This window comes from Ranitomeya imitator, chromosome 1 (genome assembly GCF_032444005.1).
Source record: "Ranitomeya imitator isolate aRanImi1 chromosome 1, aRanImi1.pri, whole genome shotgun sequence".
Lineage (NCBI taxonomy): Eukaryota > Metazoa > Chordata > Amphibia > Anura > Dendrobatidae > Ranitomeya > Ranitomeya imitator.
In genome coordinates, this window is record NC_091282.1 from 1,018,187,252 (window position 1) to 1,018,214,235 (window position 26,984).

A 26,984-nucleotide genomic window follows, 5' to 3' on the forward strand; every position below is an offset into this window, starting at 1 on the left:
ATTATGCATAGGCAGAAAACTACAAGTCAATGGTGGGGTGTGAGATTATTCAGTGCTCATTAATAAGGAGGACTACATGGCAAGATCGTATCACTGAGAAAACTAGCAGATCTGCAGCCGATAAATCAGTGTTTTAGCAAAACTACAGCAAGAAGTCCAGTAAATGACACCGCACTGGAATCATGGTCTCTGCTCTGCTAACACAGCAAGAACCTGGTGACAGATTGCCTTTCTGTATTACATCTTCATATATTTGTAATAAATAGTAAACACATGGTTTTATTAAAAATATAGTCATTTATTCTGCTTATTTTCCAATTTGAAATAAATATAAAGGTACAGAAAAAATATATGAAATCTGGATTCCTGACGATTGCATACAAATTAAAGTGCATCTAACAGTTTATGAAATTGTGCTGTTTCTGGGGCTCCCCTGGGTGGGAATAGGGCCAAACAGCAGCTGGACTAGATACATGCAGTATCGGGGTATGTTCCTCCTTATCTGCACATATTATATCCAGAGCCGACACTGATCTCACTCTTTGAATTGCATTTAAATTCTACTCTGCTTGACAATTTCCATAGATAAACGACGACTGGTTGAGATTTGTTGGGATCTCATCTACTTAGCTGGTATTGTGTACAATGCAAAATTTACACTCACAAATCTGCATGGAAAATCCACGACATGTGAACATGCCGTTAAATATTACAGGGCTCAACAAATATATAATGTAATTAGAAGAACCAGCTTCTGCCATGAATGATATGGCTTCCTTCTAGGACAATATCTTCACCTTCCCTCCTTTATAGAAGTGTATTCTGGTGTTACAAGACCGATGTGCGCACTGTATACTGTATGGCACCACTATACCGGACACAGGAACACTAGATTTAGGCGTCTGCACACATAAGGGCACATTTTCCTTAGCCGCCTGTGTTTGCCAGATTACAGTCATCTTTTCCCACTCCTTCAGTATATACACGTGTAATGTATTAGGGTGGACCTGCTCAGTTATATTAGTATAAATCTTCGTAGTCTGTCCGGTCCATAGGTTTTTCATACTGCGTATTCGACCCCTTGTCTGGACATCATCATTGCTCTCTTCAGTTGCTCGTAAGACACAAACATGACGACATTCCAAGATCCCAACCTCAAGAAAGATGGGACAAACCTGGAAAGAGATGAAAGCGAAATGTCAGAAGATTATGAAAAATCTTGTGTTTGCGCCTTCTGTGATCTCTGTTATGTAGAAGCTTCTTATACATAATTATTTTATTTTTATAGTGCCATTTATTTCATGGCGCTTTACATGTGAGGAGGGGTATACATGGATAATTACCCTTTATAAAAGGCGGTAGGTCCCTCCTTGGTAAGCATGGTCCATGCACAGTTTATCGCTGACTTGTACTGTCCAGGTGGAGAATTCATGTATCTGGTCTTTACCACATCCACTGGGGAAGCAATAACGGTAGTACAAAACCCGGCTCCAAAGGCAGATACAAAATGGCAGGGGAGGTTATCTACGAAACACCAAGGCGATCACATCAACATCTATAGTATTCTCTAGCCCTTACAATATGTCCCCAAAAACATTGTATATGAGGTCAATGCAAAACTATATGAACTAGCCGTACCATCCAGCAGCAACTAATATGCAATACTGATATTACATGTATCTCCACTATAGAATAATATGCTGCCTGTTGCATTATAGGAGACGTGCAGAACAATACGGAGTGCACTTTATACTATTGCATATTTAGAACTGGGATCAATGTAATGCTAAAGGGATCCAGACAGCTGATTCAGGCTGCCCGAACCATGGGCTGTACGAATCGGAAAACGGCTCTGTTATTCCAGCCATGTATGGTTTATGCAATGGTTCAGAGGAAAGAGCTGGCCAGGAAAGATGCGACTATTAATGAATAGTCCAAGAAGTCTCCTGTGGACTCTCCCTGCCTCGCTTTTCTAGACTGACCGGTCTCATATGTGTGTACAGACAGAGACCTGTCAGTCTAGGCGAACGGGGTGGAGAAAAACAATCAAACACGTGCCTCTAAGGCAACGTTCACACGTTCAGTATTTTACCTCAGTATTTCTAAGCCAAAACCAGAAGTTGGTCAAAAATACAGAAGTGGTGACTTGTTTCTATTATACTTTTCGTCTGATTGTTCCACTCCTGGTTTTGGCTCCCAAATACTGAGGTAAAATACTGAATGTGTGGATGTGGCCTTAGACTAGACATCCTAGTTGAACTGTCCCTGGCTGTAGCTCTTCAGAGTGAAACATACATGGTTGCAATAACAGACCAGGTCATTGATTCCTGCTGTCCGTGTATGGGGTAGAATTAATCAGTTGCCAGGTTCTCTTTAAGGTGTTAGGTGCTATGTGCACACGTTGCGGATTTTGCTGCGGATCCGCAGTGGATTGTCCGCTGCTGATTCGCAGCAGTTTTCCATGAGTTTACAGTACCATGTAAACCTATGGAAAACAAAATCCGCAGTGCACAGGCTGCGGAAAAAACGCGCGGAAACGCTGCATTGTTTATTCCGCAGCATGTCAATTCTTTGTGCGGATTCTGCAGCGGTTTACAACTGCTCCATAATAGGAATCCACAGGTGTAAAACCGAAGGTGAAATCTGCACAAAAGCCGTGGAAAAACCGTGGTAATTCCGCAGTGCGTATTTCATGCGGAATTACCAAAATCAGTGCAGAAAAATCCGCAAAAGATTCGTGTGCACATACCCTAAATGTGATAATTTCTGTACCGCGCAGCAGAATACATTGGCATCATTTAGGCAAAGAGAAATTAAGATAATAGTGTGAAATATGAGCATCTCCTAATTCAGAACTTTTTCCTGCCCCTGCTGCGGACCCTATGCCTTACTTATAACCAGTGATACTAATAGTGAGGCCTCCGGATGCCGGCGGTTACCTGTCAATAGTTTGTACTGCAGCAGTGATTCCTTTATTAAGTCGTAGGTCACCAGTTCAGTGCAGTTGACTATTGCATTTCTTGTCACATTTGGAAATGTTCCTGTTTAAAAAGAAAGGGATAAAAAAATGTAATATTTTGTTAACATTATTAAAGACTTATTATATTATACACTTTCTAATGTCTATTGGAAAACTTTTATTCCATTCTTCTTAGGAATGTAATTCACATCACTGTATATCATGTACCTTTCCAAAGGCCTTTCATTCCTTCTTGTCTTGCAATGGTTCTGTACGCATCCATAGTACCATTGTATCTCCGCTTTACCCCGCGCAGATTGGCCTGGGCTTGGAAGCGGACTTTTACCACATCCGTTGGCTGGGCGACTGTTACAGCCAGGGCTCCTGTCGTGCATCCAGCAAGGATTCTGCTCACAATCCCAGCTTCTAAAACAAAAATGCACCAACACGTCTACAGAACATAATGGCGGAAACGTAACCGCCCGCTTCCTATTTCAAGTGTGTCCACTTATAGACGTGATGCACACAGACTTACTCTCTTTTCCATTGGTGTAGAATGCTTTGACCGTATCATAAAGCCCAATTCTAATGGAAGCAAAACTCATTTGTCTTTGCAGTCCGGCCACTAGTCCATTGTAGAGGCTCTTGGGTCCCTCGGTCTTCACAATTGTACTGATGGTACCAAAAACGCCTTTATAACGGATTCCATTAATCGCCCCCGATGCTGTGTATTCCCCTTGTATCTGATTAAAAAATACAGAATTTTTTTTTAGTTTTTATTTTCTGTGTGATGGATGCACAGAACTCTGGTGGCACCTACATTACTTGATCTTTAGGGTAAGTGATTATTTTAGAAGTAGTACAAATAATAGTATTTTAGCATCTAGCCTAAAGGATAAAAACTAGGAAGATAAACGGAAGATATGGAAAAAATAACCATAAGTTATAGAATGGCATTTTGGGATATCTAGGTTGTCAATCTATTTTCCAAGAATAGAATATGAGTAAAATATTAAAATTGAGTGTTTTGGTTCACAGATAAAACAATGCCATATGTTAGAGTATGTAGAGTTTTTGAGATGGGTGCACCACATAGTTTCCTATGGTTAACTCACCGACTTCATACCTGGGTGCTGATCATAAATCTATACGGTCCGTGACTTAGATTGGGTATTATGATATCAGTTTATCTCTGATTTGACCCAAAACTAAATCGTCCTCTTACCTGTAGTCTGACTTTTGCTGTATCCAGGGGGAATGTGACGAGGTCAGCTATGCATGCCGCAGTGCCAGCACCGATGAACTTTACAGCTGGTGTAGGGGGGATGTCAGAGGGTCTCAGTCCAACCATTTTGATTAGATGAATTTGAAGCTGTGATTATAAAAAGTCAAAACTATTAAAAATTGACATCATAGAGATGTAGTAGTGATGACATTATTTCCCAAAAAATTTGCAAACTGAAAAATGTTAAATTACAGCAAAAATATCACTTGCATTGAGAAAAAAAAAATCAATTCCAGCAACACTAAGTTATTCACTAGACGTCTACATGTCTACTAGCCAGGCTTACAAGAGGTAATGATTTACAAGGTTATGACATTTTCCCTTCCAGTGTCTTAGGGTAATGGAATGCTCATACTTACTGGTCGCACTGGAGAGAGATGGGCTTCTCTTGTTCTTTCGTGATCTCACTGGGAGATTTCCCTCTGCGCCAACCCATTCATCAGCGCTCCTTATATATAGTCAGCCAGATGTGACGTCACACAGGTGAGATGCTGAGGAGGAGGCTTTACCTGTGACAGGTCCGGATGGCGCACACCCCTAACCGGGACTCCTCCCCGCCATGATCGGAAGGAGGATAATGATCGTATAAGGAAGGCAGAGAATATTATTAATCCGAGGTGCATCATCTTCATGATTAGTTTGGGGCAGAATGTTGGTGTCTGTGGTTTCATGTCCACCACTACCATGTGCTGTACACTAGATCTGCTATGGGTGATAATAAATTATTGTGCTATCATAGCCGTGTAATAGAAATGTTGTCTTTTTTGGTAAGTCACTTCTATTTCTGCGTTTGTTCTAGGCGATTTTGAACTTGTGTTTATACTGTTTGTATCTCATCTGTGCAACTGAGATAAAGCTGGTAAGAAAGCGTTCAGGACTGGAGGCGACTTTTTAAAGATTACAGCTGAATATAGTTATAAGAATATTAGTCTCTGAGACACTGCCCCTCTCTGCTAGATGGACTTATAAACAAATACTGTTTGCACCATGGCAAATGAAATGGAATATTTGGGGTATCTTTTACCTACTCGCTGATACAGCGCCCTTAATTCCACAGCCCTTTACAGACATCATCATCGCTGTCCCCATCGGGGTTCACAATCTATATTCCCTGAGTTTGTCTTTGGAGAGTGATTGTAAAGTGGATGAATCTCACATAAACTCGGGGAAAACATACAGGTACATCTCACAAAATTAGAATATCATCAAAAAGTTTATTTATTTCACTTCTTCAATACAAAAAGTGAAACTCATATATTATATAGAGTCATTACAAACATAGTGATCTATTTCAAGTGTTTATTTCTGTTAATGTTGATGATTATGGCTTACAGCGAATGAAAACCCAAAAGTCATTATCTCAGTAAATTAGAATACTTTATAACACCAGCTTGAAAAATGATTTTAAAATCCAAAACGTTGGCCTACAGACATCTATGTTCAGTAAATGTACTCAATACTTGGTCAGGACTCCTTTTGCATCAATTACAGCATCAATGTGAAGTGGCATGGAGGTGATCAGTCTGTGACACTGCTGAGGTGTTATGGAAGCCCAGGTTGCTCTGATAGCAGCCTTCAGCTCGCCTGTATTGTTGGGTCTGGTGTCTCATCTTCCTCTTGACAATACCCCATAGATTCTCTATGGGGTTAAGGTCAGGCAAGTTTGCTGCCAATCAAGCACAGTGATACTATTGGTTTTAAACCAGGTATTGGCACTTTTGGCAGTGTGGACAGGTGCCAAGTCCTGCTGGAGAAAGAAATTTCCATCTCCAATAAGCTTATCGGCAGAGGGAAGCATGAAGTGCTCTAAAATTTCCTGGTAGACGGCTGTACTGACTTTGGTCTTGATAAAACACAGTGGACCTACACCAGCAGATGACTTGGCTCCCCAAACTATCACTGATTGTAGAAACTTCACATTACACCTCCAGCATCTTGGATTGTGGCCTCTCCATTCTTCCTCCAGACTCTGGGACCTTGATTTCCAAGGTCTAGTGTGAAATATCCACATCACATGGGGGAAGAATGGATACTCATGAGGGCAGGATGTAAGAACATATGGTTGGAGCCAGGAATGAGACAAAAGGGGGCCATGATGGGGATATTATTACCATATGGGCTAATTAAGGGATATTATTACTGCACTGATGTGTTATTTTATTTTTTTGAGGATACTGTTTTAAATGGTGGAAGGCAGTCCTGTTACTGTGCAGAGCCTTTTTTCTTCATCTGATGTAGTTTAGAATTGTCAGCCCAAGCACGATGTGATATATATACAGAACAGACCAAAAGTTTGGACACACCTTCTCATTTAAAGATTTTTCTGTATTTTCATGACTATGAAAATTGTACAATCACACTGAAGGCATCAAAACTATATACTTCGACAGCAGATTGCTCCGCACCCACCCTATAAGACGACACCCGGCATATAAGACAACCCCCGACTTTTGAGAAGATTTTATATTTTAACTGGAAAAGTTGGGGGTCGTCTTATACGCCCAGTCATCTTATACGCCGGAAAATACGGTACTTAACAAAAAAGTGTGAAACAACTGAAATTATGTCTTATATTCTAGGTTCTTCAAAGTAGCCACCTTTTGCTGTATATACAGAGCTCCTGTCTGTGTATAATGCCATTGATCACGGTATAACCTGTACAATATATACAGTTCTCGCGTGTATAATGTCACTGGTGATCACTGTATTACCTGTACACTGACATTATATACAGAGCTCCTGTGCATCATTTCACTGGTAATCACTGCATTACCTGTACACAGACACTGCATATCAAGTACAGATCTCCTGTGTATAAAGGCAATTATAGTGATATTAATATTGTGGTTTTTTTTTTAATTATTTTATTAATGATCAGTATTGTAGTATTCAGTCACTATGTGGTGGTAATATGTTGTCCGGCCATGGTGTGGCGGTATTTTTTCCTTGTATGTGCTATTATTTGGTCACTATGTGGTGTTAATATTTGGTCTGGTCATTGTGTGGTGGTATATGTTCCTTGTATGTGGTATTATTGGTCACCATGTGGTGGTAATATGTGGTCTGGACATGATGCAGTGGTATTTGTTCCTTGTATGTGGTATTATAGGTCTCTATGTGGTGGTAATATGGTGTCTGGTCATGATGCGGTGGTATTTGTCCCTTGTATGTGATATTATTGGTCATTTTAAAAATTGAAAAATAAGTAAAAATATGCCTAGATTGTATTGGATATTTCAACAAATGTTTAATAGGTTAGAGTAGGGCCCGGCCGAAAGAGTCTACTTTGTCGTTTTGGCGGCTTAAAAAATCTTTTGACTAAAACAAAAGCTGCTGGCTACAGTATATGTGTGATCTGGTGATGGGAACTGTGAATGTATTATGGTGAGAAGTGGAGTTTTTCCCAAAAGAGAGTGGTGGAACTGTGGACAGTTTGAGGGGTGGGGGTGGGGTGGAGCCTGGGTGGAGACTCAAGGGAGCCAGTATGGTATGGGGCCCTGAAATTCATAGTGGCAGCCCTGTGTACGCAGGACGCATGCAGAAGTATGTATGCAGCCCTCCGTAAAGACCCCAAATGCAAATGTGAAACCAGCCTAAATTAGGTTCTTTTTAGGACCAATACGTTCTTTGCAACAAATACTTTAGAAAGCACTTTTAACACTATTCAATATTGAAATTGCAACACCAAGAAGGAAAAGTCATGGGATTATAGATATCAAAAGATAGATATGCTAATGACATATAAACGATAAAATAGGGGAAACATTTTAAAAACATCTTGATTTATTCAGTATCAAGTATGAGCAACACATGCAGAAATATACGCTCTTTCACACCTTGTCTATCAATGAGGTTATTAATGGTTGTCAGAGGAATGTTCTGTTACACTGATTGCACTTGGTCATGGAAATCATCAAGATTCGCTGTTGGCAGCTCCCCTTGCAAGTGCCTACTGATGAAGTGTCAGATGTGGTCGATGGGAGACAAGTCCAGAGATAACATATATAAAACCATACATAGCAAGAAAAGGAAAATCCAGCTTCCCAAAAAATTCCAAATTTATTGTGAATAAAACATGAAGTCCAGTAGGATGAATTCACGTGATACTGAGTAACAGGTTACGCGTTTCGATCAATAGCTTGTTCTTTCTCAGCTTTGAGAAAGAACAAGTTATTGTTTGAAACTCATAACCTGTTACTCATTATCACGTGAATTCATCCTACTGGACTTCATGTTTTATTCACAATAAATTTGGAATTTTTTGGGAAGCTGGATTTTCCTTTTCTTGCTACATTTGTTCCACGTGATGACTACACGATATCCGTGCTTCCCCACAACACATGCCTAACAGGTGAGCTGGGTTTTCTATTTCAGTCTATAAAACCATACAGGCTTCTCACAGCAACACGAGCAACATGTGGACTGGAGATGACATGCTGAAAAATGGCTTCTGGGACACTGAAGTAATGGCCATACTACTAGTTCCATGTCCAAATCAATGTAACACCAATCTGTTAGTATACCGGCAATGAAGACTAGAGGGGTGAGTCTTCTGTACATTATGCCCCCCAACACCATAATACCAGGAGTAAAACTAGTGTGACATTCCCCCATAAAGGCCTCTTTATAGTATTACTTACATGGTGATCAATTTCCAGTTACCATTGTGTTCAAAACAAAACCCGGAACTAATCACTGTAGAGGATAAACAACCATTCCAGCCTCCCCTGCCTTCTTGTACTGCACCATGATAGCCTTTGAGAACAGTGGCATGTAGTCAATGAGAGACCCGCAACTGGACATCTGGTTTGTAACCCAATGTCGTGCAAATGCTTTCAGGTGATTTGTGTAGACACTGTTTGGTGCCTAAGGGTACCGTCACTCTAAGCGACGCTGCAGCGATACCGACAACGATGTCAATCGCTGCAGTGTCGCTGTTTGGTCGCTGGAGAGCTGTCACACTGACAGCTCTCCAGCGACCAACGATCCCGAGGTCCCCGGTAACCAGGGTAAACATCGGGTTACTAAGCGCAGGGCCACGCTTAGTAACCCGATGTTTACCCTGGTTACCAGCGTAAACGTTAAAAAAACAAACACTACATACTTACCTTCAGCTGTCTGTCCTCCGGCGCTCTGCTTTCTTCTGCACTGTCAGCGCCGGTCAGCCGGAAAGCAGAGCGGTGACGTCACCGCTGTGCTTTCCGGCTGGCCGGCGCTGACACAGGATGCAGGAAGAGTGCAGAGCACAGCGCCGGGGACAGACAGCTGAAGGTAAGTATGTAGTGTTTGTTTTTTTAACGTTTACGCTGGTAACCAGGGTAAACATCGGGTTACTAAGCGCGGCCCTGCACTTAGTAACCCGATGTTTACCCTGGTTACCAGTGAAGACATCGCTGGATCGGCGTCACACACGCCGATCCAGCGATGTCAGCGGGAAGTCCAGCGACGAAATAAAGTTCTGGACTTTCCTCAGCGACCAACGATCTCCCAGCAGGGGCCTGATTGTTGGTCGCTGTCACACATAACGATTTCCTTAACGATATCGTTGCTACGTCACAAAAAGCAACGATATCGTTAATGATATCGTTATGTGTGACGGTACCTTTAGACTTGGTATGTGACGTACAACTACACAGCAGTGCCGAATGATTCAATAATGGAACCAGTGGTATGGAAATTTCTCCAAAAAGTCCCAGAAGCAATTTTTTAACATGACAACACAAAGCCACATGTTGCTCATGCTACTGTGAAAACTTGTAATGGCCTAAACATCCTACCATGGCCTGCAGCATCTCTAGATTTGTCTCCCGTCAAGCAGATCTGTGAAATCATTGTTTGGCAGTTGTAAAGGGAGCTGCCAGCAGAGGATCTTGATGATTTGTGTGCCCAAGTGCATTCAGCATGGCAGAACAGTCCTCAGACAACCATCAGTAACATATTAAGGTGTATAAATACGTGTACAGTTAGGGCCAGAAATATTTGGACAGTGACACAAGTTTTGTTATTTTAGCTGTTTACAAAAACATGTTCAGAAATACAATTATATATATAATATGGGCTGAAAGTGCACACTCCCAGCTGCAATATGATAGTTTCCACATCCAAATCGGAGAAAGGGTTTAGGAATCATAGCTCTGTAATGCATAGCGTCCTCTTTTTCAAGGGACCAAAAGTAATTGGACAATGGACTCTAAGGGCTGCAATTAACTCTGAAGGCGTCTCCCTCGTTAATCTGTAATCAATGAAGTAGTTAAAAGGTCAGGGGTGGATTCCAGGTGTGTGGTTTTGCATTTGGAAGCTGTTGCTGTGAGCAGACAACATGCGGTCAAAGGAACTCTCAATTGAGGTGAAGCAGAACATCCTGAGGCTGAAAAAAAAGAAAAAATCCATCAGAGAGATAGCAGACATGCTTGGAGTAGCAAAATCAACAGTTGGGTACATTCTGAGAAAAAAGGAATTGACTGGTGAGCTTGGGAACTCAAAAAGGCCTGGGCGTCCACGGATGACAACAGTGGTGGATGATCGCCGCATACTTAATTTGGTGAAGAAGAACCCGTTCACAACATCAACTGAAGTCCAGAACACTCTCAGTGAAGTAGGTGTATCTGTCTCTAAGTCAACAGTAAAGAGAAGACTCCATGACAGTAAATACAAAGGGTTCACATCTAGATGCAAACCATTCATCAATACCAAAAAATAGGCAGGCCAGAGTTAAATTTGCAGAAAAACACCTCAAGAAGCCAGCTCAGTTCTGGAAAAGTATTCTATGGACAGATGAGACAAAGATCAACCTGTACCAGAATGATGGGAAGAAAAAAGTTTGGAGAAGAAAGGGAACGGCACATGATCCAAGGCACACCACATCCTCTGTAAAACATGGTGGAGGCAACGTGATGGCATGGGCATGCATGGCTTTCAATGGCACTGGGTCACTTGTGTTTATTGATGACATAAGAGCAGACAAGAGTAGCCGGATGAATTCTGAAGTGTACCGGGATATACTTTCAGCCCAGATTCAGCCAAATGCTGCAAAGTTGATTGGACGGCGCTTCATAGTACAGATGGGCAATGACCCCAAGCATACAGCCAAAGCTACCCAGGAGTTCATGAGTGCCAAAAAGTGGAACATTCTGCAATGGCCAAGTCAATCTCCAGATCTAAACCCAATTGAGCATGCATTTCACTTGCTCAAATCCAGACTTAAGACGGAAAGACCCACAAACAAGCAAGACCTGAAGGCTGCGGCTGTAAAGGCCTGGCAAAGCATTAAGAAGGAGGAAACCCAGCGTTTGGTGATGTCCATGGGTTCCATACTTAAGGCAGTGATTGCCTCCAAAGGATTTGCAACAAAATATTGAAAATAAAAATATTTTGTTTGGGTTATGTTTATTTGTCCAATTACTTTTGACCTCCTAAAATGTGGAGTGTTTGTAAAGAAATATGTACAATTCCTACATTTTCTATCAGATATTTTTGTTCAACCCTTCAAATTAAACGTTACAATCTGCACTTGAATTCTGTTGTAGAGGTTTCATTTCAAATCCAATGTGGTGGCATGCAGAGCCCAACTCGCGAAAATTGTGTCACTGTCCAAATATTTCTGGCCCTAACTGTATTTCTGCATGTAGTGCTCATACTCAAAGCTGAATAAATCTAGATGTTTTGATGATGCTGTGACTATTTTTCATTATTTGCATATCATTAACATGATCCTGTGATTTCCATAATTCTCAAACTTTTCCTTTTTTGGTGTCACAATATCAATGTTGAGGAGTGTATATAATTTGTATAAGTATGAAGCATAATTTGGGATATCCCTGTGTCTAGTAGTCTCACCAAGTTCATAACCTCTACTTTGTGATATGAAATGTGACCATATTCCCGTTGATCATCACACATGGTATAATTGATGTACCAACTGTATTGTGCACTCTCCTGGGGTCCCTATGACGTACTGACAATGGTCAGTAAAGGAATGGCAGGGTTAAGAACCGCGTTCCACTAAAGCAGGTTGCCTGACAAATTTTCACTCTAACAAAGGCTAAAGAGTTAACGTAAAATATGAATTACAGTACTCATAGGCATATGCCATATGTAGTATATATGATGGTTACAAGGTATTCTCTTAGCACACAGAGGCGAGGGTATCGACAATGTCGGCAGAGGCTCGCCCTACGAGACCAATGAAAGAAGAGGCTTGCGTGTTTGCTCCAATAAACTGTTGTCCTGCAGAGATTCCTCGTTGTAAGGGAGGCAGAGCAGAGGTGTGCGATGGGCACACAGGCCAGAAAAACACTTTATATAATCAGTAACCAGACCAGTACAGAGATCATTTCTTTAAAGGCTTAATGGCTGATAGCAGGAAAGAAAACATCTTGTTTTCTGCATTGCGATGTCAAAAGTTCCTTAACGAGATTAGCATTGTAACAAAGATTAGCATTTATGTAACAGCCATAGCCTCCTCGATCAGAATTTGTTGTCATAATAGCAACCTACATTGGAACAAATCCCAGGCGAAACATTTTATATAAAGCAAGTGATATATTTTACTAATATTCTGCAATTATAAATCAATCCAAGTGGTCTGATCTTTAGATATGCCCTCTGGTAGTGGGCTACTGCATGTACCCTATTGTCTTGTGGTCTACAAGGGATAGGATTTCATGGGTTGACATTTCAACAGTGCTGTGTATTAAGGGAGCTGGCTGACTGGCTCATTTTAATATCGAAACCAGCCGAATTCTGTATTATATCTGATGCATAAAAAGACTAACGTTTGTAGAAAACGTACAGCAATAAGTTCTCCCAACAACATTTACATTACACTGCAGGTCTCCTCACAGTGCAAAATTCATCACTGTTCGTGTCATATTTATAGAACTCAAGAAGTGGAAGATCTGCAGTATACATCACATAGGCGACACCAAGGGTACCGTCACACAGTGGCACTTTTGTCGCTACGACGGTACGATTCGTGACGTTCCAGCGATATCCATACGATATCGCTGTGTCTGACACGCAGCAGCGATCAGGGATCCTGCTGAAAATCGTACGTCGTAGCAGATCGTTTGGAACATTCTTTCGTCGCTGGATCTCCCGCTGTCATCGCTAGATCGGTGTGTGTGACACCGATCTAGCGATGCGTTCGCTTGTAACCAGGGTAAACATCGGGTTACTAAGCGCAGGACCGCGCTTAGTAACCCGATGTTTACCCTGGTTACCAGCGTAAAAAACAAACAAACAGTACATACTTACATTCCGGTGTCCGTCAGGTCCCTTGCCGTCTGCTTCCCGCACTCACTGACTGCCGGCCGTAAAGTGAAAGCAGAGCACAGCGGTGACGTCACCGCTGTGCTGTGCTTTCACTTTACGGCCGGCAGTCAGTGAGTGCGGGAAGCAGACGGCAAGGGACAGACACCGGAATGTAAGTATGTACTGTTTGTTTTTTTTTACGCTGGTAACCAGGGTAAACATCGGGTTACTAAGCGCGGTCCTGCGCTTAGTAACCCGATGTTTACCCTGGTTACCTGGGGACCTCGGCATCGTTGGTCGCTGGAGAGCTGTCTGTGTGACAGCTCCCCAGCGACCACACTACGACTTACCAACGATCACGGCCAGGTCGTATCACTGGTCGTGATCGTTGGTAAATCGTATAGTGTGACGGTACGCTAAGACTGCAGCATATAACTCACATAAAAGACACAGACGGCTGTGTACACATCAAGGCTGCAGTGCTAACCACTGAGCCACCGTGCTGCGTGGGTTTCCTACGGGTACACCGGTTTCCTCCCACATTCCAAAGTCACACTGATAGGGAATCTAGATTGTGAGCCCCATCGGGCAATGTATGCAAACTGCGGAATATGTTAGCGTTATATAAAAAGAAAGATTATTATTATTATTATTACATTAAGACTGCTGTATATACATGTTATAGAATAGACTGAGACTGCTGTCTATACATGATATACAGCTTTGGAAAATATTAAGAGACCACCACATCAAAACCCTGTCAAGGGCAGCCCAATCTCCAGACCTAAACCCCATTGAAAACCTCTGGAATGTAATCAAAAGGATGATGGATAGTCACAAGCCATCAAACAAAGAAGAACTGCTTACATTTTTGCACCAGAAGCAGTTTGAAAGACTGGTGGAAAGCATGCCAAGACACATGAAAACTGTGATGAAAAACCATGGTTATTCCACAAAATATTGATTTCTGAACTCTTCATGAGATAAAACATTAGTATTGTTGTTTCTAAATGATTATGAACTTGTTTTCTTTGCATTATTTGGGGTCCGAAAGCACTTTTTTTTTTTTTTAATTTGACCATTTTTCTTTTTTTTTTTTTTAAAATACAAAATTTATTGCTTGGAAATTCGGAGACATGTTGTCAGTAGTTTATAGACTAAAAGAACAGTTCACATTTTACTCAACAATATACCTATAAAGAGAAAAATCAGACAAACTGAACATTTTGCAGTGGTCTCTTAATTTTTAACAGAGCTGTAGGATACACTGAGACTGCTGTGTATATGCAGCGCCTCAGAGATCTGGTCGTTGCAGTATGACACTCTGCCGCTAAGGGGAGTGATGGTACGTCTGATGGCACTAAAGGAGTTCTACTGACCAGGTATCACCAGCACACATTACACTTCACACTCCAGCCACTAGGGGGAGAAAAAGGCTTTATTTATTGGGCCACTCCTCACACTGGTAAAACTAGGGGTTGGATAGGAAGTTAGTCAGAAGCTAACTGGGTTGGATTCAGGCAACATCTCGTGGCAGGGGGTGTTGCAGGGAGAAGATTCAGGGGGGTGCCTGTCAGGCGTGGGAACCTGGCAGGTACCTAGCGCACAGAACAGAACGTTACGGAACCGCGCCTGCACTACCTTGCGGCGGTATCCTAAGAAAGAGACACGAAGCGAAGGATATTGTGGAACAGTGAGAAATTAGATCAAGCATAAAGGAGAACCAGTAGGAGTTGTGCCCCGAGAACGGCAACATCCTACTGAGGCGCGTAGCCGGTGGCCGGAACACCGAGGAAGTAACTGACTCTATGCCTTACTTCAAACTCCGCAGGACAGTTAATTATAGGTTGGCTACCTTAAATTTCCTATGCAGACATAGGGTGCAACGCGTGGAGAGAGGCGTCTCTAGGGTCCCGGAAGAGCTCCGAGCCTTCCCGTCATACGGGTGCGTCCTAGCCATAACATACCTGGGGGACGAGAAACTAGTAACATCTGGAACGAAATAGAAAGAAAGAGAAAGAACTAGAAAGAACGAACGAACGAACTAGAACAGAAGTTGTGAGGACTATACCGAATGCTCAGCAGGGTAGCACTACAACACACAGGCGCTATTGGTAGACAACGATTTCCACCTGCAAAGGCAACTCTGGATGTGCCATCGGACCGGCCAGTCTCAGACAGCCCTGTTAACTGTGCTCTGGATTGAGGATCCTGAAGTCTTCAGTAAAGAGGTAAAGAGACTGCAACCCTGTGTCCTCGTTATTGTCTGCACCTCACACCATCTCCATCCACCCTACTGGGAAGCCCTGGGGACATACTTCACCTGTGGGAAGGTATACCATCTAGCTGCCATTCCATCACCCCAGCGGACCCCACAGCAGCGTCGGTAACCCTGACCGAACACCACAGGTGGCGTCACGAAACCTTGACAGACTCCTATCACCTTTTATTGGACGCCCCTTAGCAGGGTCACGGACCGGGTCCAGCCACCGTGACAACCCCAGAACTGAAACAGAAAGGACCGGTACCGAGTAACCCGCGGCCCTGCGTCTGGGGGCAATCCAACTTGGCGTCACGAACAGGATTGTTCTGCTACAGATGGATCTGGATAAGTTGGAAACTTGGGCTGAAAGGTAGCAGATGAGGTTTAACAATGATAAATGTAAGGTTATACACATGGGAAGAAGGAATCAATATCACCATTACACACTGAACGGGAAACCACTGGGTAAATCTGACAGGGAGAAGGACTTGGGGATCCTAGTTAATGATAAACTTACCTGGAGCAGCCAGTGCCAGGCAGCAGCTGCCAAGGCAAACAGGATCATGGGGTGCATTAAAAGAGGTCTGGATACACATGATGAGAGCATTATACTACCTCTGTACAAATCCCTAGTTAGACCGCACATGGAGTACTGTGTCCAGTTTTGGGCACCGGTGCTCAGGAAAAATATAATGGAACTAGAGAGAGTACAAAGGAGGGCAACAAAATTAATAAAGGGGATGGGAGAACTACAATACCCAGATAGATTAGCGAAATTAGGATTATTTAGTCTAGAAAAAAGATGACTGAGGGGCGATCTAATAGCCATGTATAAGTATATAAGGGGACAATACAAATATCTCGCTGAGGATCTGTTTATACCAAGGCAGGTGACGGGCACAAGGGGGCATTGTTTGCGTCTGGAAGTGAGAAGGTTTTTCCACCAACATAGAAGAGGATTCTTTACTGTTAGGGCAGTGAGAATCTGGAATTGCTTGCCTGAGGAGGTGGTGATGGCGAACTCAGTCGAGGGGTTCATGAGAGGCCTGGATGTCTTCCTGGAGCAGAACAATATTGTATCATACAATTATTAGGTTCTGTAGAAGGACGTAGATCTGGGGATTTATTATGATGGAATATAGGCTGAACTGGATGGACAAATGTCTTTTTTCGGCCTTACTAACTATGTTACTATGTTACTTAAGCCTGAAGAATCAGGTCATGTGTGCCTTGGAACTGTGATTGAATTGTGCATGAACTGTGATTTATTGCAAGGACTGTGTATTGCCGATTGCCTCAAGATTCCCGCCAAAACCGCCGCCATTACAGCGCCACGAGGAGCGCAGGAGAAGAAGAAGGGCGTGAAAATGGGTGTGAACAAACTGCAGAGCGCGAATGACAATGACCGCCCATTCTAAATATTTCTGCACCCTGAGGACGTGTCCGTCAGCGGCTGAGATCCGCCTCCTGATTCTCAATGGAAGGCAGAGACAAAGGAAACGGAACCGCCCACGAAGGAGAGAGCGGGAAAGAGACCAGGAAGCGACCCACGTGGAGGACGCCATGGCCAGTCGCTCAGATCCAGACTGTGGGGTTGAAGCAGAGGGCTCCCCCAGCTACCCGGACGAGCACAGCAACCAAACCACCACAACTGGGACCGGTCTCCTGCAGGGTGAGATGGAGGATCTCATGGAACAGCTTCTCCAGTGGCGGCTGGAGACCAAGGCCTCGGGCCAGGAAGCACCGGCGGAGGAACTTTCGACTCCGGATCCTTTGCCATCATCGGAGCCGGCTGCAATGGAGGAAGTCGCATCGACCGGTGAGTCTGCCGACCCTGTCCCACAGGCAGAGGACCTGTTAATAGGCCCCATCGCAGCGCCCCCTCTCCCTGGCACCCATGGGCTCCAGCGCCTCCTGCCCTGGGACCAGGCCACGGGCATGGAACACTTCCTAAAGGCCCCGATCTCGCCGATCACCATGCCAGGCGAGGTCTACGCGGAGCGCACAGTGTGTCGCTGGGTGAACCCGGGATCTGACTTCATGGGGTTCCCCGGGGTGAAGACACAGGAAGGGGAGATGGTGGAGGCCCTCAGCTGGGAAGCATACCAGGCCCAGCTGGACTGGCAGTGGGAGGAACAGGAGAAGAAATACCAGGCCGGGCGAGAAGCCCACTACCGGCGGGACATCGCGGTCAAGGACAGGCCCGCAAGGACCGCACAACCCACCAGGCCCCGCGCACGCAGGGCACCGTTGTGGATTTCAAGCTCCGCGGGGGATGGGGCTTCATCAAGGAGCCGGACCTGTATTCCGAGGTTTTCATTAACTGGAGAGATGTGGAGTCCCATCTCAGAGAAGGCCACCTGGACCGGGATCTCTACCCGGGGGATGAGGTAACCTACACGCGACACTTTGGGGAAAGGGGGTGGTTCGCCCTGAATGTACACAAGCGGCCAGTCCCCGTGACATCGACAGACAAAGCGTCGGAGAAGCCGTCCCCCGTAGCGAGGGTGCCCCATTATGACCGGACCACGACTATCACTAAGACTACGGTAGTGACCCCCACATGCACCATCGTGAAAACCACTACTTGTACCGTGGACACTACCACTACGGTGGTGGCAGAAAGCTCAGCCTCAGGAGTGGTTGGCACCTCGGCCGCTGAGAGGTTCAGAACAATTGCCACACAAACCCCTGACTGGAGTCCGGGATCTTCTGTGACCACACCGAGTGCCCGTGAGTGCCCGGCAGGATGGCCCCGCCCACTGCTGTCGGTGGAGTTGTCACAACCACCAACATCAAAGAACTAAACCTCGGAAGCCTGAAAATGTACATAGTTAACTCTTTATCTTCTTGTTTTCCCTACTCTTTTGCTGCTAGAAGAAGAGGGGACGGGAAGAAAAACATTAGACTCGAACAAAGAAGACCCAGGAAAACATACTCAGAAGGGAGGTAAGAACATTTCTAAAACAATCCACAGTGAGGAGATTGGAACAAAACAAAATCCTCTAAACTGCATGCTCGCAAACGCCAGAAGCCTGACAAACAAGATGGAAGAACTAGAAGCAGAAATATCTACAGGTAACTTTGACATAGTGGGAATAACCGAGACATGGTTAGATGAAAGCTATGACTGGGCAGTTAACTTACAGGGTTACAGTCTGTTTAGAAAGGATCGTAAAAATCGGAGAGGAGGAGGGGTTTGTCTCTATGTAAAGTCTTGTCTAAAGTCCACTTTAAGGGAGGATATTAGCGAAGGGAATGAGGATGTCGAGTCCATATGGGTCAAAATTCATGGAGGGAAAAATGGTAACAAAATTCTCATTGGGGTCTGTTACAAACCCCCAAATATAACAGAAACCATGGAAAGTCTACTTCTAAAGCAGATAGTTGAAGCTGCAACCCATAATGAGGTCCTGGTTATGGGGGACTTTAACTACCCGGATATTAACTGGGAAACAGAAACCTGTGAAACCCATAAAGGCAACAGGTTTCTGCTAATAACCAAGAAAAATTATCTTTCACAATTGGTGCAGAATCCAACCAGAGGAGCAGCACTTTTAGACCTAATACTATCTAATAGACCTGACAGAATAACAAATCTGCAGGTGGTCGGGCATCTAGGAAATAGCGACCACAATATTGTACAGTTTCACCTGTCTTTCACTAGGGGGACTTGTCAGGGAGTCACAAAAACACTGAACTTTAAGAAGGCAAAGTTTGACCAGCTTAGAGATGCCCTTAATCTGGTAGACTGGGACAATATCCTCAGAAATGAGAATACAGATAATAAATGGAAAATGTTTAAGAACATCCTAAATAGGCACTGTAAGCGGTTTATACCTTGTGGGAATAAAAGGACTAGAAATAGGAAAAACCCAATGTGGCTAAACAAAGAAGTAAGACAGGCAATTAACAGTAAAAAGAAAGCATTTGCACTACTAAAGCAGGATGGCACCATTGAAGCTCTAAAAAACTATAGGGAGAAAAATACTTAATCTAAAAAACTAATTAAAGCTGCCAAAAAGGAAACAGAGAAGCACATTGCTAAGGAGAGTAAAACTAATCCCAAACTGTTCTTCAACTATATCAATAGTAAAAGAATAAAAACTGAAAATGTAGGCCCCTTAAAAAATAGTAAGGAAAGAATGGTTGTAGATGACGAGGAAAAAGCTAACATATTAAACACCTTCTTCTCCACGGTATTCACGGTGGAAAATGAAATGCTAGGTGAAATCCCAAGAAACAATGAAAACCCTATATTAAGAGTCACCAATCTAACCCAAGAAGAGGTGCGAAACCGGCTAAATAAGATTAAAATAGATAAATCTCCGGGTCCGGATGGCATACACCCACGAGTAGTAAGAGAACTAAGTAATGAAATAGATAAACCATTATTTCTTATTTTTAGGGACTCTATAGCGACGGGGTCTGTTCCGCAGGACTGGCGCATAGCAAATGTGGTGCCAATATTCAAAAAGGGCTCTAAAAGTGAACCTGGAAATTATAGGCCAGTAAGTCTAACCTCTATTGTTGGTAAAATATTTGAAGGGTTTCTGAGGGATGTTATTCCGGATTATCTCAATGAGAATAACTGTTTAACTCCATATCAGCATGGGTTTATGAGAAATCGCTCATGTCAAACCAATCTAATCAGTTTTTATGAAGAGGTAAGCTATAGGCTGGACCACGGTGAGTCATTGGACGTGGTATATCTCGATTTTTACAAAGCGTTTGATACCGTGCCGCACAAGAGGTTGGTACACAAAATGAGAATGCTTGGCCTGTGGGAAAATGTGTGTAAATGGGTTAGTAACTGGCTTAGTGATAGAAAGCAGAGGGTGGTTATAAATGGTATAGTCTCTAACTGGGTCGCTGTGACCAGTGGGGTACCGCAGGGGTCGGTATTGGGACCTGTTCTCTTCAACATATTCATTAATGATCTGGTAGAAGGTTTACACAGTAAAATATCGATATTTGCAGATTATACAAAACTATGTAAAGCAGTTAATACAAGAGAAGATAGTATTCTGCTACAGATGGATCTGGATAAGTTGGAAACTTGGGCTGAAAGGTGGCAGATGACGTTTAACAATGATAAATGTAAGGTTATACACATGGGAAGAAGGAATCAATATCACCATTACACACTGAACGGGAAACCACTGGGTAAATCTGACAGGGAGAAGGACTTGGGAATCCTAGTTAATGATAAACTTACCTGGAGCAGCCAGTGCCAGGCAGCAGCTGCCAAGGCAAACAGGATCATGGGGTGCATTAAAAGAGGTCTGGATACACATGATGAGAGCATTATACTGCCTCTGTACAAATCCCTAGTTAGACCGCACATGGAGTACTGTGTCCAGTTTTGGGCACCGGTGCTCAGGAAAACTATAATGGAACTAGAGAGAGTACAAAGGAGGGCAACAAAATTAATAAAGGGAATGGGAGTACTACAATACCCAGATAGATTAGCGAAATTAGGATTATTTAGTCTAGAAAAAAGACGACTGAGGGGCGATCTAATAACCATGTATAAGTATATAAGGGGACAATACAAATATCTCGCTGAGGATCTGTTTATACCAAGGAAGGTGACGGGCACAAGGGGGCATTCTTTGCGTCTGGAGGAGAGAAGGTTTTTCCACCAACATAGAAGAGGATTCTTTACTGTTAGGGCAGTGAGAATCTGGAATTGCTTGCCTGAGGAGGTGGTGATGGCGAACTCAGTCGAGGGGTTCAAGAGAGGCCTGGATGTCTTCCTGGAGTAGAACAATATTGTATCATACAATTATTAGGTTCTGTAGAAGGACGTAGATCTGGGGATTTATTATGATGGAATATAGGCTGAACTGGATGGACAAATGTCTTTTTTTCGGCCTTACTAACTATGTTACTATGTTACCATGCTTAAACCCGTCCAGGGTTATTTCTTAAAGGGGTCCCTTTGTTTACCCGGGATCCCTCTTCTTTTTGTTTGTTCATCATTGTTTCCAAAGACTGCCGGATCATGAACAGTGAATGATTCCAAAACTGTGTTGTATATAGTTCGCGCCTTATTAAAGGCGCCCCCTAATGGTTTTACATCGAAAGAAGACTTTGCGAAGATACTGCTTTTGGACATGACGCAGAAGGTCTTGCTTTCGTTAGACTTGCAGACAGAGAGAATCTGCACTACCTCAGAGAGACTTGGTTCCCTCTTAAAGGGAATGTTCACATGTTGCACTAAGTTATAATGTTGCCTTAAGAAAAGTTGAAATGTTATTAATGTTGTGATTCAGAAAAGTTTGATAATGTTACTAGAGATTGAGGACAGGAAAGATTGAAAGTGAACCCGTAGGGGTTAGAGAGAGAGTGTCCTCCTGAGAACTGTAGTTGGTTGCTGAAAGAAAGACAATGACAGTAGGCCCAGCCAAGGAGCTAGGCGGTCCTGCATTGGTGAAGCTAGAAAGAAAAGAAAAAGTTTTGTTTGTCCTATAGTACTTTATAGTAGGCCTTTAGTAGGTTCAGCTTATATGCCTTTAAAGGAAAAGTTAAATTATTGTTCAGAATTTGCACTTAGTAGAATACCCGGAAGGGTACCAGAAGTTATTTATAGTCAAAATGTTATTTAAAAATATTTAACCTTGTTTTGTTTGTAACGTTCAAGTGTCCTCACCTCCCATAAAGGGAAGCCTTGTTATATTTACTTGTTTCAAGCATTCCAAAATTTTGTATGTCTTTTGCTGACATGTATTGTTCTTCTTCTTCCCAGTCCAGGAGTACTGGATTTAACCGGGGGGGAGTGCAGCGCCCCAGAGATCTGGTCGTTGCAGTATGACACTCTGCCGCTAAGGGGAGTGATGGTACGTCTGATGGCACTAAAGGAGTTCTACTGACCAGGTATCACCAGCACACATTACACTTCACACTCCAGCCACTAGGGGGAGAAAAAGGCTTTATTTATTGGGCCACTCCTCACAATGGTAAAACTAGGGGTTGGATAGGAAGTTAGTCAGAAGCTGACTGGGTTGGATTCAGGCAACATCTCGTGGCAGGGGGTGTTGCAGGGAGAAGATTCAGAGGGGGTGCCTGTCAGGCGTGGGAACCTGGCAGGTACCTAGCGAACAGAACAGAATGTTATGGAACCGCGCGTGCACTACCTTGCGGCGGTATCCTAAGAAAGAGACACGAAGCGAAGGATATTGTGGAACAGTGAGAAACGAGATCAAGCATAAAGGAGAACCAGTAGGAGTCGTGCCCCGAGAACAGCAACATCCTACTGAGGCGTGTAGCTGGTGGCCGGAACACCGAGGAAGTAACTGACTCTATGCCTTACTTCGAACTCCGCAGGACAGTTAATTATAGGTTGGCTACCTTAAATTTCCTATGCAGACATAGGGGGCAACGCGTGGAGAGAGGCGTCTCTAGGGTCCCGGAAGAGCTCCGAGCCTTCCCGTCATACGGGTGCGTCCTAGCCATAACATACCTAGGGGACGAGAAACTAGTAACATCTGGAACGAAATAGAAAGAAAGAGAAAGAACTAGAAAGAACGAACGAAAGAACTAGAACAGAAGTTGTGAGGACTATACCGAAGGGTAGCACTACAACACACAGGCGCTATTGGTAGGCAACGATTTCCACCTGCAAAGGGAACTCTGGATGTGCCATCAGACCGGCCAGTCTCAGACAGCCCTGTTAACTGTGCTCTGGATTGAGGATCCTGAAGTCTTCAGTAAAGAGGTAAAGAGACTGCAACCCTGTGTCCTCGTTATTGTCTGCACCTCACACCATCTCCATCCACCCTACTGGGAAGCCCTGGGGACATACTTCACCTGTGGGGAGGTATACCATCCAGCTGCTATTCCATCTCCCCAGCGGACCCCAAGTAGCATCGGTCACCCTGACCGAACACCACAGGTGGCGTCACGAAACCTTGACAGACTCCTATCACCTTTTATTGTGACAACCCCAGAACTGAGACAGAAAGGACCGGTACCGAGTAACCCGCGGCCCTGCGTCTGGGGGCGATCCAACTTGTATACATGATGTAGGATACACTGAGATTGCTGTATATACATCATATAGGAGACACTGAGATTGCTGTATATACATCATATAGGAGACACTGAGATTGTATTATATATATATATATATATATATATATATATATATATATATATATATCACATCGTGCTCGGGCTGGCAAAAAGGGACCACGGCCCGTGCACTGCAGTCACCAGAAATTTTCCCAGGGGCCAGACGTTCACCACCACTGCTTTAAATTGTGCCTAACTTGACAAGGGCTATGACTTTGCATCGAGGGGGTGGTGCACTAGCATGTCCAAAAAGCTTGCCCCCAAAAAATTTGGCATGTTTGCCATGTGTCAAAACTCACCAACATTATATTGATAACTTATCCACAGACTATGTCATCAATATAAAATTAGTGGACAATCCCTTTAGGGGTATGTTGCTTTGTAATTTAAATGAAGCAGATTTTCCTCTGCGTATCTCCTTGGGGAAAATATGCTTAGTTGTACCATGCAAGGCATGAGATAATAAATCTTATACACACTCTGCGAAAAAGATCTGCACTTTAGATTTGCAATATCTTTGGATGTGAGTTCTGCAGCATGCCCATTAATGCTGATGTCAGTGTGAATGTCACCATTTGCAATGCAAAGGTTGGAATGAGCAGTTCCTCTGCTCTGCTAGCGCAATTACCGTGTATGGTTTTTACCATTGCAGATATCACTGTTGTATCTCGGCTGCGGGAAGAGTGCAATAAATATGTTCCATTTGTATGTACCAGTAACTTTCTTAGGCTATGTGCACTCGCTGCAGATTACTCTGCAGATTTTTCCGGACTGATTTTGGTGAATCCGCAGGTAATCCCCAGGTAATCCGCACTGCGGATTTCCTATGGAATTACCGCTCTTTTTTTGTGTGGATTCCATCTGCGATTTTACACCTGCAGATTCCTATTAAGGAGCAGGTGTAAACCGCTGCGGAATCCGCACAAAGAATTGACATGCTGCGGAATAAACAACGCTATGTTTCCGCACGGTTTTTTCTGCAGCATGTGCCCTGCGGATTTTGTTTTCCATAGGTTTACATGGTACTGTACACCGCATGGAAAACTGCTGCGAATCTGCAGCAGCCAATCCACTGCGGATCCGCAGCAAAATCCGCAGCGTGTGCACAAACCCTTTGCTCTTCAGTTTGTCACTTATCTAATTCTGCTGCGGTTTGACATGTCCTTTACCTTTTAAATTTGTTATCCATTATATTTAACAAAAAACTTATTTACCCAAGGTCTCAGTTTGCATTGGCCTGTTCAAGCAAGAGTGACACGAAGGCTTTTTCAGGTAAATGCACAAATATCTTATATCTCTTAATTATCACTGGCCAGATCCCATTTGTTCAATTTCTTGTGCAAAGGTTGTACAATATAGTAGTGCCATAAACATATATCTGTCCAAAGAACAGGAAGAACAGGAAGCAGTTCAGAAGTTCAGTACAGAAAAATAATCTGCATTCAATTTAAAGGGAACCTGTCACCCTCAAAATCAAAGGTGAGCTAAGCCCACCAGCATCAGGGGTTTATCTATGAGAAAAAGAGGTTAGATTATACTCACCCAGGGGCGGTCCCGGTCTGGTTCTGGTCCGATGGGCGTCGCGGTCCGGTCCGGGGCCTCCCATCTTCTTACGATGATGTCCTCTTCTTGTCTTCACGCTGCGGCTCTGGCGCAGGCGTACTTTGTCTGTCCTGTTGAGGGCAGAGCAAAGTACTGCAGTGCGCAGGCGCCGGGAAAGGTCAGAGAGGCCCGGCGCCTGCCCACTGCAGTAGTTTGCTCTGCCCTCAACAGGGCAGGCAAAGTACGCCTGCGCCGGAGCCGCAGCATGAAGAGGACATCATCGTAAGAAGATAGGAGGCCCCGGACCGCAACGCCCTTCGGACCAGAACTGGACCAGGACCGCCCCTGGGTGAGTACAACTATCTATGTCACATCAGCCCTCCCTAAGAATGGATTTGTGACTGTTGCCCTCACAAATACGGTCATGGGCTGATTCTCCCAGGCGCTGTGTTAGGCAACTTTCACACTAGCGTCGTTGGACGTACGTCGCAATGCATCATTTTGGAGAAAAAACGCATCCTACAAATTTGCCCGCAGGATGCGTTTTGTTCTCCATAGAATTGCATTAGCCGACGCATTGCGATGTATGGTCACACGTCGCATTCGTCGTGCGACGGATGCGTCGTGTTTTGGCAGACCGTCGACACAAAAAAACGTTGCATGTAACTTTTTTTTGTGTGTCGAGTACGCCATTTTTGACCGCGCATGCGCGGTCAAATCTCCGCCCCCTCCTCCCCGCAACTCATAATGGGCAGCGGATGCGTTGTAAAACTGCATCCGCTGCCCACGTTGTGCTAATTAGCACAACGTCCGTTGGTACGTCGGGCCGACGGTTTGCGACGGCCCCGTACCGACGGATGTGTGTGAAAGTAGCCTTACCCACCTAACAGGAGGCTATGGGTATCTGGAGCGCCCCAGGGTCCTGGTCGTTGCAGTAATGTCATTCTTCCACCAGGGGGAGTGATGTTATGTTTGAAGGCTATAAAGGAGATCACTTTACCAGGTATCACAAACCACACAACACACTTCACACTCCAGTCCACCAGGGGGAGCTATGTTCCTATTTAGTAGGGCACTCCTCACAATTAGGTAAAACTGGTGCTCTGGATAGGAAGTTAAAGAGGTTATTTGGCGTGCACTCAGCCTGTATATGGCGAGGTGCTGGTGTAATGGACCAAAGGCCCGAATACAATAGAGAAACAAAATTCACCACACTCTCTATGGATCAAATGCAAAAGGTGCCGAAATTTATTAACATAAACTAGGAGCGTAACAGAATATTGCAGTATATGCGATTAACAACGTTTCGGCTCAACCAGAGCCGTTATCACGTATCGCTTGTTCCAGTAATGGAATAGAGTGTAGAATGGGAAAAAATCCCAGCAATAAAGTGTAAGTTCTTAAGTAATGAGTACGCCTAGAGTACGTATATAGAGGCTTCCTACAGGAAATGTGGACCTTGCAGCAATGTCATAGCTACGCTTGTAGCAGCTCAATAATGGATGGTATGGACCTGTGTTAGAGCGGCGCTCCCGCGCTTTGCTCTGGTGCCGCGTGTGTCTGGTGCATTTGATCCATAGAGAGTGCGGTGAATTTTGTTTCTCTAT

At 43.9% G+C, this 26,984-nt stretch overlaps 1 protein-coding gene across 2 annotated transcripts; it reads right to left on the minus strand.

Moving 5' to 3' along the window:
* Positions 1-277: 277 nt before the first annotated feature.
* UCP1 (uncoupling protein 1) lies at positions 278-4,691 on the minus strand. 2 transcript variants are annotated; one of them, XM_069743981.1, is made up of 7 exons: positions 4,604-4,691; positions 4,185-4,331; positions 3,495-3,702; positions 3,188-3,385; positions 2,940-3,041; positions 1,344-1,524; positions 278-1,175 (listed from the first exon to the last, which is right to left on the minus strand). In XM_069743981.1, exons 2-7 carry the CDS (start codon positions 4,308-4,310, stop codon positions 1,061-1,063), a joined length of 930 nt encoding a protein of 309 aa, XP_069600082.1. In that variant the 5' UTR covers positions 4,311-4,331; positions 4,604-4,691; the 3' UTR covers positions 278-1,060. The 2 variants fall into 2 exon arrangements, with proteins under 2 accessions (XP_069600082.1, XP_069600083.1); XM_069743982.1 differs by having other exon boundaries at positions 4,185-4,353; positions 4,604-4,650.
* Between the last annotated feature and the right edge of the window lie 22,293 nt (positions 4,692-26,984).